Source organism: Nerophis ophidion, linkage group LG08, assembly GCF_033978795.1.
Source record: "Nerophis ophidion isolate RoL-2023_Sa linkage group LG08, RoL_Noph_v1.0, whole genome shotgun sequence".
NCBI classification, from domain to species: Eukaryota; Metazoa; Chordata; class Actinopteri; order Syngnathiformes; family Syngnathidae; genus Nerophis; species Nerophis ophidion.
Genome location: NC_084618.1, coordinates 15337753 through 15356524, shown reverse-complemented (window position 1 = coordinate 15356524; position 18772 = coordinate 15337753). Strand labels below are relative to the sequence as shown.

The 18772-nt window shown below is 40.6% G+C and overlaps 1 protein-coding gene across 3 annotated transcripts in view; it reads right to left on the bottom strand.

Moving 5' to 3' along the window:
- The window catches only part of LOC133557398 (M-phase phosphoprotein 9), an 88601-nt gene extending 70434 nt beyond the window's left edge, over positions 1-18167 (bottom strand). For all 3 annotated transcript variants that reach the window (XM_061907817.1, XM_061907819.1, XM_061907818.1), the window contains exons 1-4: positions 18044-18167; positions 9648-9922; positions 9376-9523; positions 9210-9299 (exon numbers count right to left, since the gene is read on the bottom strand). In XM_061907817.1, the coding sequence (XP_061763801.1) occupies positions 9210-9299; positions 9376-9523; positions 9648-9883 (474 nt within the window). In that variant the 5' untranslated portion in view covers positions 9884-9922; positions 18044-18167. The remainder of the gene's footprint in view (positions 1-9209; positions 9300-9375; positions 9524-9647; positions 9923-18043) is intronic.
- Positions 18168-18772: the final 605 nt, after the last annotated feature.

Sequence of the window (18772 nt, the reverse complement as noted above, 5' to 3'; positions counted from 1 at the left end):
ACTTGCATTTCAACTAGATTTAGTCCAATTTGGAGAGTTCTATATAGTGTGGGTCAAGGCAACAGGATATTGGAGGTAGAAAAGCAGTATACGTTATTGGGGTTTTACTTGCATTTCAACTAGATGTAGTCCAATTTGGAGAGTTCTACATAGTGTGGGTCAAGGCAACAGGATATTGGAGGTAGAAAAGCACTATACATTATTGGGCTTTTACTTGTATTTCAACTAGATTTAGTCCAATTTGGAGAGTTCTACATGGTGTGGGTCAAGGCAACAGGATATTGGAGGTAGAAAAGCAGTGTACATTATTGGGGTTTTACTTGCATTTCAACTAGATTTAGTTTGGAGAGTTCTTCATAGTGTGGGTCAAGGCAACAGGATATTGGAGGTAGAAAAGCACAATACATTATTGGGCTTTTACTTGCATTTCAACTAGTTTTAGTCCAATTTGGAGAGTTCTACATAGTGTGGGTCAAGGCAACAGGATATTGGAGGTAGAAAAGCACAATACATTATTGGGCTTTTACTTGCATTTCAACTAGTTTTAGTGCAATTTGGAGAGTTCTACATAGTGTGGGTCAAGGCAACAGGATATTGGAGGTAGAAAAGCACAATATATTATTGGGCTTTTACTTGCATTTCAACTAGATTTAGTCCAATTTGGAGAGTTCTACATAGTGTGGGTCAAGGCAACAGGATATTGGAGGTAGAAAAGCACTATACATTATTCGGCTTTTACTTGCATTTCAACTACATTTAGTCCAATTTGGAGAGTTCTACATAGTGTGGGTCAAGGCAACAGGATATTGGAGGTAGAAAAGCACAATACATTATTGGGCTTTTACTTGCATTTCAACTACATTTAGTCCAATTTGGAGAGTTCTACATAGTGTGGTTCAAGGCAAAAGGATATTTGAGGTAGAAAAGCACTACACATTATTGGGGTTTTACTTGCATTTCAACTAGATTTAGTCCAATTTGGAGAGTTCAACATAGTGTGGGTCAAGGCAACAGGATATTGGAAGTAGAAAAGCACAATATATTATTGGGCTTTTACTTGCATTTCAACTAGATTTAGTCCAATTTGGAGAGTTCTACATAGTGTGGGTCAAGGCAACAGGATATTGGAGGTAGAAAAGCACTATACATTATTGGGCTTTTACATGCATTTCAACTACATTTAGTCCAATTTGGAGAGTTCTACATAGTGTGGGTCAAGGCAACAGGATATTGGAGGTAGAAAAGCACAACACATTATTGGGCTTTTACTTGCATTTCAACTAGATTTAGTCCAATTTGGAGAGTTCTACATAGAGTGGGTCAAGGCAACAGGATATTGGAGGTAGAAAAGCACAATACATTATTGGGCTTTTACTTGCATTTCAACTACATTTAGTCCAATTTGGAGAGTTCTAAATAGTGTGGGTCAAGGCAACAGGATATTGGAGGTAGAAAAGCACAATACCGGTACATTATTGGGCTTTTACTTGCATTTCAACTAGATTTAGTCCAATTTGGAGAGTTCTACATAGTGTGGGTCAAGGCATCAGGATATTGGAGGTAGAAAAGCACAATACATTATTGGGCTTTTACTTGCATTTCAACTAGATTTAGTCCAATTTGGAGAGTTCTACATAGTGTGAGTCAAGGCAACGGGATATTGGAGGTAGAAAAGCACAATACATTATTGGGCTTTTACTTGCATTTCAACTAGATTTAGTCCAATTTGGAGAGTTCTACATAGTGTGGGTCAAGGCAACAGAATATTGGAGGTAGAAAAGCACTATACATTATTGGGCTTTTACTTGCATTTCAACTAGATTTAGTCCAATTTGGAGAGTTCTACATAGTGTGGGTAAAGGCAACAGGATATTGGAGGTAGAAAAGCAGTACACATTATTGGGGTTTTACTTGCATTTCAACTAGATTTAGTTTGGAGAGTTCTTCATAGTGTGGGTCAAGGCAACAGGACATTGGAGGTAGAAAAGCACAATACATTATTGGGCTTTTACTTGCATTTCAACTAGTTTTAGTCCAATTTGGAGAGTTCTACATAGTGTGGGTCAAGGCAACAGGATATTGGAGGTAGAAAAGCACAATACATTATTGGGCTTTTACTTGCATTTCAACTAGTTTTAGTCCAATTTGGAGAGTTCTACATAGTGTGGGTCAAGGCAACAGGATATTGGAGGTAGAAAAGCACAATATATTATTGGGCTTTTACTTGCATTTCAACTAGATTTAGTCCAATTTGGAGAGTTCTACATAGTGTGGGTCAAGGCAACAGGATATTGGAGGTAGAAAAGCACTATACATTATTGGGCTTTTACTTGCATTTCAACTAGATTTAGTCCAATTTGGAGAGTTCAACATAGTGTGGGTCAAGGCAACAGGATATTGGAGGTAGAAAAGCACAATACGTTATTGGGCTTTTACTTGCATTTCAACTAGATGTAGTCCAATTTGGAGAGTTCTACATAGTGTGGGTCAAGGCAACAGGATATTGGAGGTAGAAAAGCACAATACATTATTGGGCTTTTACTTGCATTTCAACTAGATGTAGTCCAATTTGGAGAGTTCTACATAGTGTGGGTCAAGGCAACAGGATATTGGAGGTAGAAAAGCACAATACATTATTGGGCTTTTACTTGCATTTCAACTAGTTTTAGTCCAATTTGGAGAGTTCTACATAGTGTAAGCCAAGGCAACAGGATATTGGAGGTAGAAAAGCACAATACATTATTGGGCTTTTACTTGAATTTCAACTAGATTTAGTCCAATTTGGAGAGTTCTACATAGTGTGGGTCAAGGCAACAGGATATTGGAGGTAGAAAAGCACTATACATTATTGGGCTTTTACTTGCATTTCAACTACATTTAGTCCAATTTGGAGAGTTCTACATAGTGTGGGTCAAGGCAACAGGATACTGAAGGTAGAAAAGCACAATACATTATTGGGCTTTTACTTGCATTTCAACTAGATTTAGTTTGGAGAGTTCTACATAGTGTGGGTCAAAGCAACAGGATATTGGAGGTAGAAAAGCACAATACATTATTGGGCTTTTACTTGCATTTCAACTAGATTTAGTCCAATTTGGAGAGTTCTACATAGTGTGGGTCAAGGCAACAGTATATTGGAGGTAGAAAAGCAGTATACATTATTAGGGTTTTACTTGCATTTCAACTAGTTTTAGTCCAATTTGGAGAGTTCTACATAGTGTGGGTAAAGGCAACAGGATATTGGAGGTAGAAAAGCAGTACACATTATTGGGGTTTTACTTGCATTTCAACTAGATTTAGTTTGGAGAGTTCTTCATAGTGTGGGTCAAGGCAACAGGATACTGGAGGTAGAAAAGCACTATACATTATTGGGCTTTTACTTGCATTTCAACTAGATTTAGTCCAATTTGGAGAGTTCTTCATAGTGTGGGTCAAGGCAACAGGATACTGGAGGTAGAAAAGCACTATACATTATTGGGCTTTTACTTGCATTTCAACTAGATTTAGTCCAATTTGGAGAGTTCTACATAGTGTGGGTCAAGGCAACAGGATATTGGAGGTAGAAAAGCACTATACATTATTGGGCTTTTACTTGCATTTCAACTACATTTAGTCCAATTTGGAGAGTTCTACATAGTGTGGGTCAAGGCAACAGGATATTGGAGGTAGAAAAGTACAATGCATTATTGGGCTTCTACTTGCATTTCAACTACATTTAGTCCAATTTGGAGAGTTCTACATAGTGTGGGTCAAGGCAACAGGATATTGGAGGTAGAAAAGCACAATACATTATTGGGCTTTTACTTGCATTTCAACTAGATTTAGTCCAATTTGGAGAGTTCTACATAGTGTGGGTCAAGGCAACAGGATACTGGAGGTAGAAAAGCACTATACATTATTGGGCTTTTACTTGCATTTCAACTAGTTTTAGTCCAATTTGGAGAGTTCTACATAGTGTGGGTCAAGGCAACAGGATATTGGAGGTAGAAAAGCACAATACATTATTGGGCTTTTACTTGCATTTCAACTACATTTAGTCCAATTTGGAGAGTTCTACATAGTGTGGGTCAAGGCAACAGGATATTGAAGGTAGAAAAGCACAATACATTATTGGGCTTTTACTTGCATTTCAACTAGATTTAGTTTGGAGAGTTCTACATAGTGTGGGTCAAGGCAACAGGATATTGGAGGTAGAAAAGCACAATACATTATTGGGCTTTTACTTGCATTTCAACTAGATTTAGTCCAATTTGGAGAGTTCTACATTGTGTGGGTCAAGGCAACAGGATATTGAAGGTAGAAAAGCACAATACATTTTGGGGCTTTTACTTGCATATGAACTAGATTTGGTCCAATTTGGAGAGTTCTACATAGTGTGGGTCAAGGCAACAGGATATTGGAGGTAGAAAAGCACGATACATTATTGGGCTTTTACTTGCATTTCAACTAGATTTAGTCCAATTTGGAGAGTTCTACATAGTGTGGGTCAAGGCAACATGATATTGGAGATAGAAAAGCACTATACATTATTGGGCTTTTACTTGCATTTCAACTAGATTTAGTCCAATTTGGAGAGTTCTACATAGTGTGGGTCAAGGCAACAGGATATTGGAGGTAGAAAAGCACTATACATTATTGGGGTTTTACTTGCATTTCAACTAGATTTAGTCCAATTTGGAGAGTTCAACATAGTGTGGGTCAAAGCAACAGGATATTGGAGGTAGAAAAGCACAATACATTATTGGGCTTTTACTTGCATTTCAACTAGATGTAGTCCAATTTGGAGAGTTCTACATAGTGTGGGTCAAGGCAACAGGATATTGGAGGTAGAAAAGCACAATACATTATTGGGCTTTTACTTGCATTTCAACTAGATGTAGTCCAATTTGGAGAGTTCTACATAGTGTGGGTCAAGGCAACAGGATATTGGAGGTAGAAAAGCACAATACATTATTGGGCTTTTACTTGCATTTCAACTAGTTTTAGTCCAATTTGGAGAGTTCTACATAGTGTAAGCCAAGGCAACAGGATATTGGAGGTAGAAAAGCACAATACATTATTGGGCTTTTACTTGAATTTCAACTACATTTAGTCCAATTTGGAGAGTTCTACATAGTGTGGGTCAAGGCAACAGGATATTGGAGGTAGAAAAGCAGTATACATTATTGGGGTTTTACTTGCATTTCAACTAGATTTAGTTTGGAGAGTTCTTCATAGTGTGGGTCAAGGCAACAGGATACTGGAGGTAGAAAAGCACAAAACATTATTGGGCTTTTACTTGCATTTCAACTAGATTTAGTCCAATTTGGAGAGTTCTACATAGTGTGGGTCAAGGCAACAGGATATTGGAGGTAGAAAAGCACTATACATTATTGGGCTTTTACTTGCATTTCAACTAGATTTAGTCCAATTTGGAGAGTTCTACATAGTGTGGGTCAAGGCAACAGGATATTGGAGGTAGAAAAGCACAATACATTATTGGGCTTTTACTTGCATTTCAACTAGATTTAGTTTGGAGAGTTCTTCATAGTGTGGGTCAAGGCAACAGGATACTGGAGGTAGAAAAGCACTATACATTATTGGGCTTTTACTTGCATTTCAACTAGATTTAGTCCAATTTGGAGAGTTCAACATAGTTTGGGTCAAGGCAACAGGATATTGGAGGTAGAAAAGCACAATACATTATTGGGCTTTTACTTGCATTTCAACTAGTTTTAGTCCAATTTGGAGAGTTCTACATAGTGTAAGCCAAGGCAACAGGATATTGGAGGTAGAAAAGCACAATACATTATTGGGCTTTTACTTGAATTTCAACTACATTTAGTCCAATTTGGAGAGTTCTACATAGTGTGGGTCAAGGCAACAGGATATTGGAGGTAGAAAAGCAGTATACATTATTGGGGTTTTACTTGCATTTCAACTAGATTTAGTTTGGAGAGTTCTTCATAGTGTGGGTCAAGGCAACAGGATACTGGAGGTAGAAAAGCACTATACATTATTGGGCTTTTACTTGCATTTCAACTAGATGTAGTCCAATTTGGAGAGTTCTACATAGTGTGGGTCAAGGCAACAGGATATTTGGAGGTAGAAAAGCACAATACATTATTGGGCTTTTACTTGCATTTCAACTAGATTTAGTCCAATTTGGAGAGTTCTACATAGTGTGGGTCAAGGCAACAGAATATTGAAGGTAGAAAAGCACAATACATTTTGGGGCTTTTACTTGCATATGAACTAGATTTGGTCCAATTTGGAGAGCTCTCCATAGTGTGGTTCAAGGTAAAAGAGTTTTAAATGTAGAAAAGCGAAATAGAAGTATTACCCTTTTACTACACAAGAAGTACAGCGTCGCAATCCATCACTGATTAATAAAACACACCAAAGGTCAGCATTTGTTCCGATTTACGGTGGCTGAGTCCGTGGTCAAACCAATATTTTAGTAACATTTTCTCTAACAACCATTTTAGACTGAGTAACAGTCCTCGTGTGATTTATGTTGTATTGCTTTTCTCCATTGCATTGGCCCGTTTTGTGTTCTGAAATGAAACATGGACCGTTGTGATGCCAGATATCACTAATGTATACTGTGTTTGTCTTTTGGGCAACCAAATACTCTCCAGAAGGGTTTTTTATTTTGTTTTTGTGATTGATGTTGTATTACTGCCGTTCCCAATGTTCAACCAAAACACTCCAGTAGACAATCAGATAAGAGTCTCTCCTCCTTCTGTCAGCAGCATAACTGGAGATCTTCGCATTTTCTCTGGACATTCATTTTTTAGTGAATAACAAACATTCCAAAACACGACAAATACCCAAATCAATGGTCTCTAATTGGCAGTTGTGGCTGTAGGCAACCTCCAACCTCCTTTCTTTAACTCCACAAAAGGATTTCCCGTACATCCACAAAAAAATTTGGACCGCCACAAATAGATTTGACGCTACCTGCTAGGTGGCGGTGTGCCCAGTATCTATGCTTCTTAACACAGCTTATACGCGACTGGTCTGCCAGAGAATAAGAAGACGTAGCGGGAGGGTTCCAAGTGGCCGACTTAGCAACTTTGCGGCGAGTATTCAGACCCCACTATACACTCGGCGGTTTAGTTTCTTCAAAATAGACAACCGTTGCACACTCTTGGCATTCTCACCATGAGCTTCAAGAGGTAGTCACCTGAAATGGTTTGCACTTCACAGGTGTGCTTGAAGCTCATGGAAAAAATGCCAAGAGTGTGCAAAGAAAGAATCAGAGGAAAGGGTGGCTATTTTGAAGAAAGTAGAATATACCGTATTTCCTTGAACTGCCGCCGGGTATATAGTATGCGCCTGACTAGAATTACTGCCGGGTCAAACTCGTTTCACAAATTATTATTTTTATTAGCGCATGTCTAGAATTTCCGCCGGGTCCAACTCGTTTCGCCAAATAATTAGCATATGCCTAGAATTTCCGCCGGGTCAAACTCGTCACGTCACGAGTGACACTTCACCTGTCATCATTTTCAAAATGGAGGAGGCTGATTTCAATCATTTGAAATCGCATAAAGGGAAGAAGATTAAGAGCCATTCAGTAGGATTTAAGGTCCAAGCTATTGAATATGCTAAAAACGAACAGTAAGCAGCTATGTTTTATGAATATACCGTAGCTGCGTGTGTCAAATAAGTCATTAAATGACTGCCGCCTCCTGGTGGTAGAGGGCGCTAGAGATCCTTCTTGCGACTACTCGGCTGCAGAAGAAGTGACAACAAGCAGCAAGAGTGAGCAGCGATCGTTTATTTTTGTTTTCTCTCGCTTGCACTTTTAACATGGAGGATTACATATCTAAAATAAAACACTTTTCTAAACTGGACTTTCAATCGAAGCAGGAGGTAATAAAAGAAGATCTCCATCGGGACAGAGAGACTTTTAAAACTGAAGAAAGATAAGGAAGACTTTTATAAACAAGTAATCAATGCTTTTGGTCAGAAGGAGCTGCGTATGGACTTCATTTATAAGTAAAGGTAAGACCATAACAACGTTTTTCATTATTAAATGTGCTTTTCATGATGGGATCCTTACATCACACTCAAATTTATAAGCGCAGGCCTAAATTTACCGCATGCCTTTGGTAAGCGCCGGAGTGAGAAGAGGTTTTAAATCAATTAGCGCTCCGGCAATTCAAGGAAATATTGCAGAGGGGTTAGTGTGTCTGCCTCACAATACGAAGGTCCTGTAGTCCTGGGTTCAAATCCAGGCTCGGGATCTTTCTGTGTGGAGTTTGCATGTTCTCCCCGTGACTGCGTGGGTTCCCTCTGGGTACTCCGGCTTCCTCCCACTTCCAAAGACATGCACCTGGGGATAGGTTGATTGGCAACACTAAAAATTGGCCCTAGTGTGTGAATGTGAGTGTGAATGTTGTATGTCTATCTGTGTTGGCCCTGCGATGAGGTGGCGACTTGTCCAGGGTGTACCCCGCCTTCCGCCCGATTGTAGCTGAGATAGGCGCCAGCGCCCCCCCGCGACCCCAAAAAGGGAATAAGCGGTAGAAAAATGGATGGATGGAAGGATGGATTACATATCTAAAATAAAACAGTTTTCTAAACTGGACTTTCAATCGAAGCAGGAGGTAATAAAGGAGGATCTCCATCGAGACAGAGAGACTTTTAAAACTGAAGAAAGATAAGGAAGACTTCTATAAACAAGTAATCGATGCTTTTGGTCAGAAGGAGCTGCGCATGGACTTCATTTATAAGTAAAGGTAAGACCATAATGTTTTTTTTTATTAAATGTGCTTTTCATGATGGTATTCTTACATCACACTCAAATTTTTAAGCGCAGGCCTAAATTTACCGCATGCCTTTGGTAAGCGCCGGAGTGAGAAGAGGTTTTAAATCAATTAGCGCCCCGGCCTGTACTGTATATATTTTTCTTTAATGGATTATGTGTTGGCCCTGCGATGAGGCGGCGACTTGTCCAGGGTGTACCCTGCCTTCCGCCCGATTGTAGCTGAGATAGGCGCCAGCGCCCCCCGCAACCCCGAAAGGGAAGAAGCGGTAGAAAATGGATGGATGGATGGATGGATTATGAATTTTACAAATAAGAATTGAATTTTTCCGGACCCCCCTAATCACCCCTGGTGGGTGGTGGAAGCGTGAGGAACAGGACTACGTATTTCAAGTCTAAAACCAGCATATTCCACAACGACTTTTCTCTACTAAAACACATAAAAGCGTCAGACCTGTATTTGGCACTGGTACTGGTCTTGCTGGGCCAGGATTTGCTCCTGGTACTGCTTCTCCACCAGCTGAAACAGGTGCAGCCACCTGCCCTGGAAACAAAAAAAGGCGAGGCGGACGTTGAGCACCTGGGTCCGTCACGCCGACTTCAAGCCTGTCGCAAAAGACCTCGCAGTCCTTCCAGATCTTGGGGTCCATCTCGCCGCTGCTGCGAATCTCCTCCACCAGGGCCCTCAGGGTCTCCAGGGAGCTCGGGTTGATGAACGGCAGGTTTCTCCCGGGCGGGAAGGTTTCATCCGTGCCCAGGCACAGACCTCTGAAAATACACCAAGCGTCCAAAGACCTCATTACACGGTATTGTCCTGAACGGTGATTAATTAAGACTGGGTAGTTAGCGCGTTTGCCTCTCATGCCGGGGACCTGGAAAAACACAAGCGCACCTGATCTTGTCGCATGCTGGTGTGATCTTCACGGGCCGGCTGGCCACAGTGCCCCCTGTGGTCTGGGAGGCCGAGAGTCTGTCCTCGGAGACCGCCAGCCCGGAGGCGGTGGTGGCCTCGGAGGACAGCGGGGACGCCTCGCTCTCTTTGCCCCCATCCCCGTCAGCGCTGGCCCGGCAGTGGCTCCGGGGGCCCGAGCTGGACACGTCCTCAGAGACGCTGTCATCTGTGGACATGCTTAAGGGCCCGGGCGCTGGAGGTGGGCGGACGGACGGCTGGGAAACCGGAGAGGGAAGACAGAAACAAAGAAGGATCAGATTTTTGGGGTGAACATTTGGATCCGACTGGAGGGAGCATTTCGGCCATGTTTGCAGCTGGCTCGCTGTGCGAGACCGGACAAGATGCGAGGAAGAGACCGGATCTGATGGACGAGCTTCATGGAGCATTTATCGGAGACTTCGGTCTCTCTGGACAGATTCTCGCTCATCAGCACAGACCGGAGTTTGGGTCCTTGGATGCGTTTCTGGGTGTTGTTGATAAATACATTAAAAAAAAAAAAGTTCCACTTTTATGTCCTTTGACTTCTTTGATGTTTCCCTCTTGTTTTTTGTGTTTTTTTTACTTTATTTTGTGGACTTCCTCTTGTGTCATCCTTTTTAGACCAGTTGATCTAAAATACACTAATATACAACAAAAACTTTAACTTTAGTCCTAACTTAAATAATAAATATAAATCGTTTGAGGTGCTTTCTATGAAGTCTGCCACACCTCTGCCTCTGTGCCTGGCCGTTATCTACCGCCCCCCAGGGCCCTATTCGGACTTTATTAGTGAATTCTCAGAGTTTGTTGCTGATCTAGTGACGCACGCCGATAATATAATTATAATGGGGGACTTTAATATCCATATGAATACCCCATTGGACCCACCGTGCGTGGCGCTCCAGACTATAATTGATAGCTGTGGTCTTACACAAATAATAAATGAACCGACGCATCGCAGCGGTAATACAATAGACCTAGTGCTTGTCAGAGGTATCACCGTTTCCAAAGTTATGATACTCCCGTGTACTAAAGTAATGTCCGATCATTGTTCAGACTCATGTTCGGCAAGCTAATAATAATAATAACTGCTATAGCAGCCGCAACATTAATGCTGCCACAACGACGACTCTTGCGGACCTACTACCCTCGGTAATGGCACCGTTCCCAAAGTATGTGGGCTCTATTGATAACCTCACTAACAACTTTAACAACGCCCTGCGCGAAACGATTGATAACATAGCACCGCTGAAGTTAAAAAAGGCTCCAAAAAGGCGTACGCCATGGTTTACTGAAGAAACTAGAGCTCAGAAATTATTATGTAGAAAGCTGGAACGCAAATGGCGCACGACTAAACTTGAGGTGCACCATCAAGCATGGAGTGATAGTTTAATAAATTATAAACGCATGCTTACCTTAGCTAAAACTAATTATTACTCAAATCTCATCCGCATTAATAAAAACGATCCAAAGTTTTTGTTTAGTACAGTAGCATCGCTAACCCAACAAGGGACTCCTTCCAGTAGCTCCACCCATTCGGCAGATGACTTTATGAAGTTCTTTAATAAGAAAATTGAACTTATTAGAAAGGAGATTAAAGACAATGCGTCCCAGCTACAACTGGGTTATAGTAACACAGATACGATTGTATATACGGCGGATACTGCAAATATCCAAAATAGTTTCTCTCGTTTTGATGAAATAACATTAGAAGGATTGTTACAACGTGTAAATGGAATAAAACAAACAACATGTTTACTTGACCCACTTCCTGGGAAACTTATCAAGGAGCTTTTTGTATTATTAGGTCCATCAGTGCTAAATATTATAAACTTATCACTTTCCTCGGGCACTGTTCCCGTTGCATTCAAAAAAGCGGTTATTCATCCTCTCCTTAAAAGACCTAACCTCGATCCTGACCTCATGGTAAACTACCGACCGGTGTCTCACCTTCCCTTTATTTCGAAAATCCTCGAAAAAATTGTTGCAGAGCAGCTAAATGAGCACTTAGCGTTTAACAATCTATGTGAAACCTTTCAATCTGGTTTCAGGGCAAATCACTCGACTGAGACAGCCCTCGCAAAATTGACTAATGATCTATTGCTAACGATGGACTCTGATGCGTCATCTATGTTGCTGCTCCTCGATCTTAGCGCTGCTTTCGATACCGTCGATCATAATATTTTATTAGAGCGTATCAAAATACGAATTGGTATGTCAGACTCAGCCCTGTCATGGTTTAACTCTTATCTTACTGATAGGATGCAGTGCGTCTCCTATAACAGTGTGAACTCGGACTATGTTAAGGTAACGTGTGGAGTTCCCCAGGGTTCGGTCCTTGGCCCTGTACTCTTCAGCATCTACATGCTGCCGCTGGGTGACGTCATACGCAAATACGGTATTAGCTTTCACTGTTATGCTGATGACACCCAACTCTACATGCCCCTAAAGCTGACCAACACGCCGGATTGTAGTCAGCTGGAGGCGTGTCTTAATGAAATTAAACAATGGATGTCCGCTAACTTTTTGCAACTTAATGCCAAAAAAACGGAAATGCTGATTATCGGTCCTGCTAGACACCGACCTCTATTTAATAATACAACTTTAACATTTGACAACCAAATAATAAAACAAGGTGACTCTGTAAAAAATCTGGGTATTATCTTCGACCCAACTCTCTCCTTTGAGTCACACATTAAAAGCGTTACTAAAACGGCCTTCTTTCATCTCCGTAATATCGCTAAAATTCGCTCCATTTTGTCCACTAAAGACGCCGAGATCATTATCCATGCGTTTGTTACGTCTCGTCTCGATTACTGTAACGTATTATTTTCGGGTCTCCCCATGTCTAGCATTAAAAGATTACAGTTGGTACAAAATGCGGCTGCTAGACTTTTGACAAGAACAAGAAAGTTTGATCATATTACGCCTGTACTGGCTTCCTGTGCACTTAAGATGTGACTTTAAGGTTTTACTAATTACGTATAAAATACTACACGGTCTAGCTCCAGCCTATCTTGCCGATTGTATTGTACCGTATGTCCCGGCAAGAAATCTGCGTTCAAAAGACTCCGGCTTATTAGTGATTCCTAGAGCTCAAAAAAAGTCTGCGGGCTATAGAGCGTTTTTCGTTCGGGCTCCAGTACTCTGGAATGCCCTCCCGGTAACAGTTCGAGATGCTACCTCAGTAGAAGCATTTAAGTCTCACCTTAAAACTCATCTGTATACTCTAGCCTTTAAATAGACCTCCTTTTTAGACCAGTTGATCTGCCGCTTCTTTTCTTTCTCCTATGTCCCCCCCTCCCTTGTGGAGGGGGTCCGGTCCGATGACCATGGATGAAGTACTGGCTGTCCAGAGTCGAGACCCAGGATGGACCGCTCGTCGGGACCCAGGATGGACCGCTCGCCTGTATCGGTTGGGGACATCTCTACGCTGCTGATCCGCTTGAGATGGTTTCCTGTGGACGGGACTCTCGCTGCTGTCTTGGAGCCACTATGGATTGAACTTTCACAGTATCATGTTAGACCCGCTCGACATCCATTGCTTTCGGTCCCCTAGAGGGGGGGGGGTTGCCCACATCTGAGGTCCTCTCCAAGGTTTCTCATAGTCAGCATTGTCACTGGCGTCCCACTGGATGTGAATTCTCCCTGCCCACTGGGTGTGAGTTTTCCTTGCCCTTTTGTGGGTTCTTCCGAGGATGTTGTAGTCGTAATGATTTGTGCAGTCCTTTGAGACATTTGTGATTTGGGGCTATATAAATAAACATTGATTGATTGATTGATTGATTGATTGATTGATTGATTGTGTTCCTGATGTTTCCCTATGTTGTTTTTTTTGCTTTTTGGTTGGGGTCCCAAAGGGGTGGCACTTTCCTGACTTCGCTTTTTGTGAACTTCTGGATCTTCCTCCCGGGAGCCTCTAAGCCAGGGGTCACCAACACGGTGCCCGTGGGCACAAGATCGCCCGTAAGGACCAGATGAGTCGCCTGCTGGCTTGTTCTAAAAATAGCTCAAATAGCAGCACTTACCAGTGAGCTGCCTCTATTTTTTTAAATGTTATTTATTTACTAGCAAGCTGGTCTCGCTTTGCTCGACATTTTTAATTCTAAGAGAGACAAAACTCAAATAGAATTTGAAAATCCAATAAAATATTTTAAAGACGTGGACTTCACTAGGTTACATGAATTCATTTATTTTTTTACTTTGCTTCTTATAATTTTCCGAAAGACAATTTTGGAGAAAAAATACAACCTTAAGAATGATTTAAGGATTTTTAAACACATTTACCTTTTAAAATCCTTCCTCTTCTTTCCTGACAATTTAAGTCAATGTTTAAGTATTTTTTTTTTATTGTAAAGAATAATAAATACATTTTAATTAAATTATTCATTTTAGCTTGTTTTTTCGACGAATAATATTTGTGAAGTGAAGTGCATTATATTTATATAGCGCTTTTCTCTAGTGACTCAAAGCACTTTACATAGTGAAACCCAATATCTAAGTTACATTTAAACCAGTGAAATATTTGTGAAATATTTCTTCAAACTTATTATGATTAAAATTTAAAACAAATCTAGAAAATCTGTAGAATCAAATTTAAATCTTATTTCAAAGTCTTTTGAATTTCTTTTAAAATTTTTGCTCCGGAAAATCTAGAAGAAATAATGATTTGTCTTTGTTAGAAATATAGCTTGGTCCAATTTGGTATATATTCTAACAAAGTGCAGATTGGATTTTATTCTATTTAAAACATGTCATCAAAATTCTAAAATTACCTAATCTTAATCAGAAAAAAATTACTAATGATGTTCCATAAATTATTGTATTTTTTTTTTTTTTCCAAAAAGATTCGAATTAGCTCGTTTTCGTCTTCATTTTTTTTCGGTTGCATTTTGAATTTTAAAGAGTCGAAATTGAAGATAAACTATGTTTCAAAATTTTATTTTCATTTTTTTCTTGTTTTCTCCTCTTTTAAACCGTTCAATTAAGTGTTTTTTTCAGTACAAAAAACCTTCCGTAAAAGGAAAAAAAAGGTAGGACGGAATGACGGAAAGAAATACCCATTTTTTTTTATACATATAGATTTATTTATTAAAGGTAAATTGAGCAAATTGGCTATTTCTGGCAATTTATTGAAGTGTGTATCAAACTGGTAGCCCTTCGCATTAATCAGTACCCAGGAAGTAGCTCTTGCTTTCAAAAAGGTTGGTGACCCCTGGTCTAGGCCATGGAGACCAGCTGCTGGGTCTCTGCCACACCAGAGTCCGGAGGAGATGCGGATGAAGAGACAAGACCGCCGAGCTGGACAGGCTTCACAGTGTCTTGGCTGAATGAGCGGGTATCAGACACCTCGGGTTCTTTTGGACGTATATCCGCTCATCCATGCGGACTGGACCCTGGCCGAGAGTTGGTGGGCGGCCGAGGGTGGAGTCGGCTCTCTTGGTTGCTTTGTTGGGTCTGCTCCTGTCTCTGGCTATGCTCCCCCCACCCCAGCAGACAATGACGTGGAACACCGCAGAGGCCACCGCAGAGTATGTTTTGTTGTTGTTTTATTTTCGTAGCTGGTTGCATCAGCTCTGCTCTTTTAACGTCCTTTAAGTTCTTTGATGTTTCCCTCTTACACACGTCTATGTGTGCTATGGCTAGGAGTCCCCCCCCCCCCCCTTGCCCCCCGGCCTCAGTCTGGACTTCCTCTCCAGAGGCCCAGGCTTAGACTGAATTTTTCCCCCTCCCCCCATCCCCAGCGTTTACCTGTTTCTCACCTTTTTTTGAAAGGGGCGCCGGAGGTTGGGAGACCCTTCAGCGATCCTGTTCTGTCTGCCTGTAATGTTTGATCCTGTTCTGTCTCCCTGAAATGTTTGATCTTGTTCTGTCTCCCAGTAATGTTTATCCTGTTCTGTCTCCCAGTAATGTTTGATCCTGTTCTGTCTCCCAGTAATGTTTGATCCGGTTCTGTCTCTCTGTAATATTTGATCCTGTTCTGTCTCCCTGTAATGTTTGATCTTGTTCTGTTTCCCTGTAATGTTTGATCTTGTTCTGTTTCCCAGTAATGTTTGATCCTGTTCTGTCTCCCAGTATGTTTGATCATGTTCTGTCCCCGTGTAATGTTTGATCCTTTTCTGTCTCCCAGTAATGTTTGTTCCTGTTCTGTCTCCCTGTAATGTTTGATCTTGTTCTGTTTCCCTGTAATGTTTGATCTTGTTCTGTTTTCCAGTAATGTTTGATCCTGTTTTGTCTCCCTGTAATGTTTGATCCTGTTCTGTCTCCCAGTAATGTTTTATCCTGTTCTGTCTCCCTGTGATGTTTGATCCTGTTCTGTCTCCCAGTAATGTTTGATCCTGTTCTGTCTCCCAGTAATGTTTGATCCTGTTCTGTCTCCCTGTAATGTTTGATCTTGTTCTGTTTCCCAGTAATGTTTGATCCTGTTCTGTCTCCCAGTATGTTTGATCATGTTCTGTCCCCCTGTAATGTTTGATCCTGTTCTGTCTCCCTGTAATGTTTGATCTTGTTCTGTTTCCCAGTGATGTTTGATCCTGTTCTGTCTCCCTCTAATGTTTGATCCTGTTCTGTCTCCCTGTAATGTTTGATCCTGTTCTGTCTCCATGTAATGTTTGATCTTGTTCTGTCTCCCTGTAATGTTTGATCCTGTTCTGTCTCCCTGTAATGTTTGATCCTGTTCTGTCTCCCTATATTGTTTGATCCTGTTCTGTCTCCCTGTAATCTTTGATCTTGTTCGGTCTCCCAGTAATGTTTGATCCTGTTCTGTCTCCCTGTAATGTTTGTTCCTGTTCTGTCTCCCTGTGTTGTTTGATCCTGTTCTGTCTCCCTCTAATGTTTGATCCTGTTCTGTCTCCCTGTAATGTTTGATCCTGTTCTGTCTCCATGTATTGTTTGATCTTGTTCTGTCTCCCAGTAATGTTTGATCCTGTTCTGTCTCCCTGTAATGTTTGATCCTGTTCTGTCTCCCTATATTGTTTGATCCTGTTCTGTCTCCCAGTAATGTGTGATCCTGTTCTGTCTCCCTGTAATGTTTGATCTTGTTCTGTCTCCCAGTAATGTTTATCCTGTTCTGTCTCCCAGTAATGTTTGATCCTGTTCTGTCTCCCTGTAATGTTTGATCCTTTTCTGTCTCCCTGTAATGTTTGATCCTGTTTGTCTCCCTGTAATGTTTGATCCTGTTCTGTCTCCATGTATTGTTTGATCTTGTTCTGTCTCCCAGTAATGTTTGATCCTGTTCTGTCTCCCTGTAATGTTTGATTCTGTTCTGTCTCCCTATATTGTTTGATCCTGTTCTGTCTCCCAGTAATGTTTGATCCTGTTCTGTCTCCCTGTAATGTTTGATCTTGTTCTGTCTCCCAGTAATGTTTATCCTGTTCTGTCTCCCAGTAATGTTTGATCTTGTTCTGTCTCCCTGTAATGTTTGATCCTGTTCTGTCTCCCTGTAATGTTTTATCCTGTTCTGTCTCCCTGTGATGTTTGATCCTGTTCTGTCTCCCTGTAATGTTTGTCTGCTCTTGAATGGGATTGTGCTGAAAATGTTTATTTCCCCTCAGGGATTATTATAGTATTTCTGATTCTGATTAAGTCCATCTGATTTAAGAAAATATAGGTTGTATATAACTCTTGTCCATTCTCTTAATATTTAGACTTAAACTTCCTTTTTATTGTCATTCAAATTTGAACTTTACAGTACAGATAGGAACAAAATTTGGTTGCATTAGTTCATGGTAGTGCAGGATAAAAAAAAGCAATAATGTGCAGATATAAATAAATATATTACTGTACAGATAAATATATTATAATTTGGCCTTTCACAATAGTTCTAGTATCATTGGAAATGTTTTTTCCAATTCATTTATTTAAGATATTTTGCATTTGAAATGTTTTGTCACGTCCCTGCAATGTCTGAACATACAATTAATTACAAAGGGTATATTAATCATAATTTGTAAAAAAAAAAAAAGATATATTTATGGAATTTATTCTGGAAACTGTCAAGTTTACACGTGTTTTATTTCTGGGTTTTTACGAACAGGTCAGCTGCGTTGGAAAAAAAAATGCAATCCGGCTCAGCGACTCGCAGCGCCAGCGTTACCCGGGCGAAGGTGAGCCATATTCGGCCACCTGCTGATGACAGCCCGGCGGGCTCCTGGTTCCGGCTAGCATGCTAAGCTAACTAACTAGTCCTGACTAAACGACCATAGCTAGCTAAGTTAAACTAGTCGTGTTTGGCGGGGCTCCATCGTTGCAGCTTGGTCGAAATGACACAGCGCGCACACTTAGACTCGAGCATGAATCAAATAAAAATAAATAACAATAATGGCGGGTATTGTAGAAACATTCTTATGTCAGCTTACCAGTTTCCTCCTTTGGTTTCGACATCCATATTTTTCAGTTGCATGGCTAGCTGCGCGCTGATTGGTTGGTCAAAGTGCATTGCTTCCGCGTTTGTGAAGTTCCCGGCCTGTGATTGGCGGCAGCTTTGTAACTCGCCTCCTATTGGCTGAGAGAGAGGGACAAAACACTTTGACAAGACAAGACAGGACTTGACATTTTTATACTTATTTTAAATATTATTATTTCTCAATTGTTTGAAGATACATCCTGTATCTTCAAAAGTTGAGTAGTTTTGTTGTTATTTTCACACTTTTGACAAAGCTAAGAACGGTGATTCTACATCCTGTATCTTCTAAAGCAGAGTAGTTTTGTTGTATTTTGGTTTTATTTTCATGTTTTTACACTTTTATGACAATAAGAATGCTGAGTCTACATCCTGTACCTTCAAAAGTTGAGTAGTTTTGTTGTATTTTGGTTTTATTTTTATGTTTTTACACTCTGACAACTAAGAATGCTGAGTCTACATCCTGTACCTTCAAAAGTTGAGTAGTTTTGTTGTTATTTTCACACTTATGACACAGCTAAGAATGCTGAGTCTACATCCTGTATCTTCAAAAGTTGAGTAGTTTTGTTGTATTTTGGTTTTATTTTGTTGTTTTCACACTTATGACACAGCTAAGAATGCTGAGTCTACATCCTGTATCTTCAAAAGTTGAGTAGTTTTGTTGTATTTTGGTTTTATTTTGATG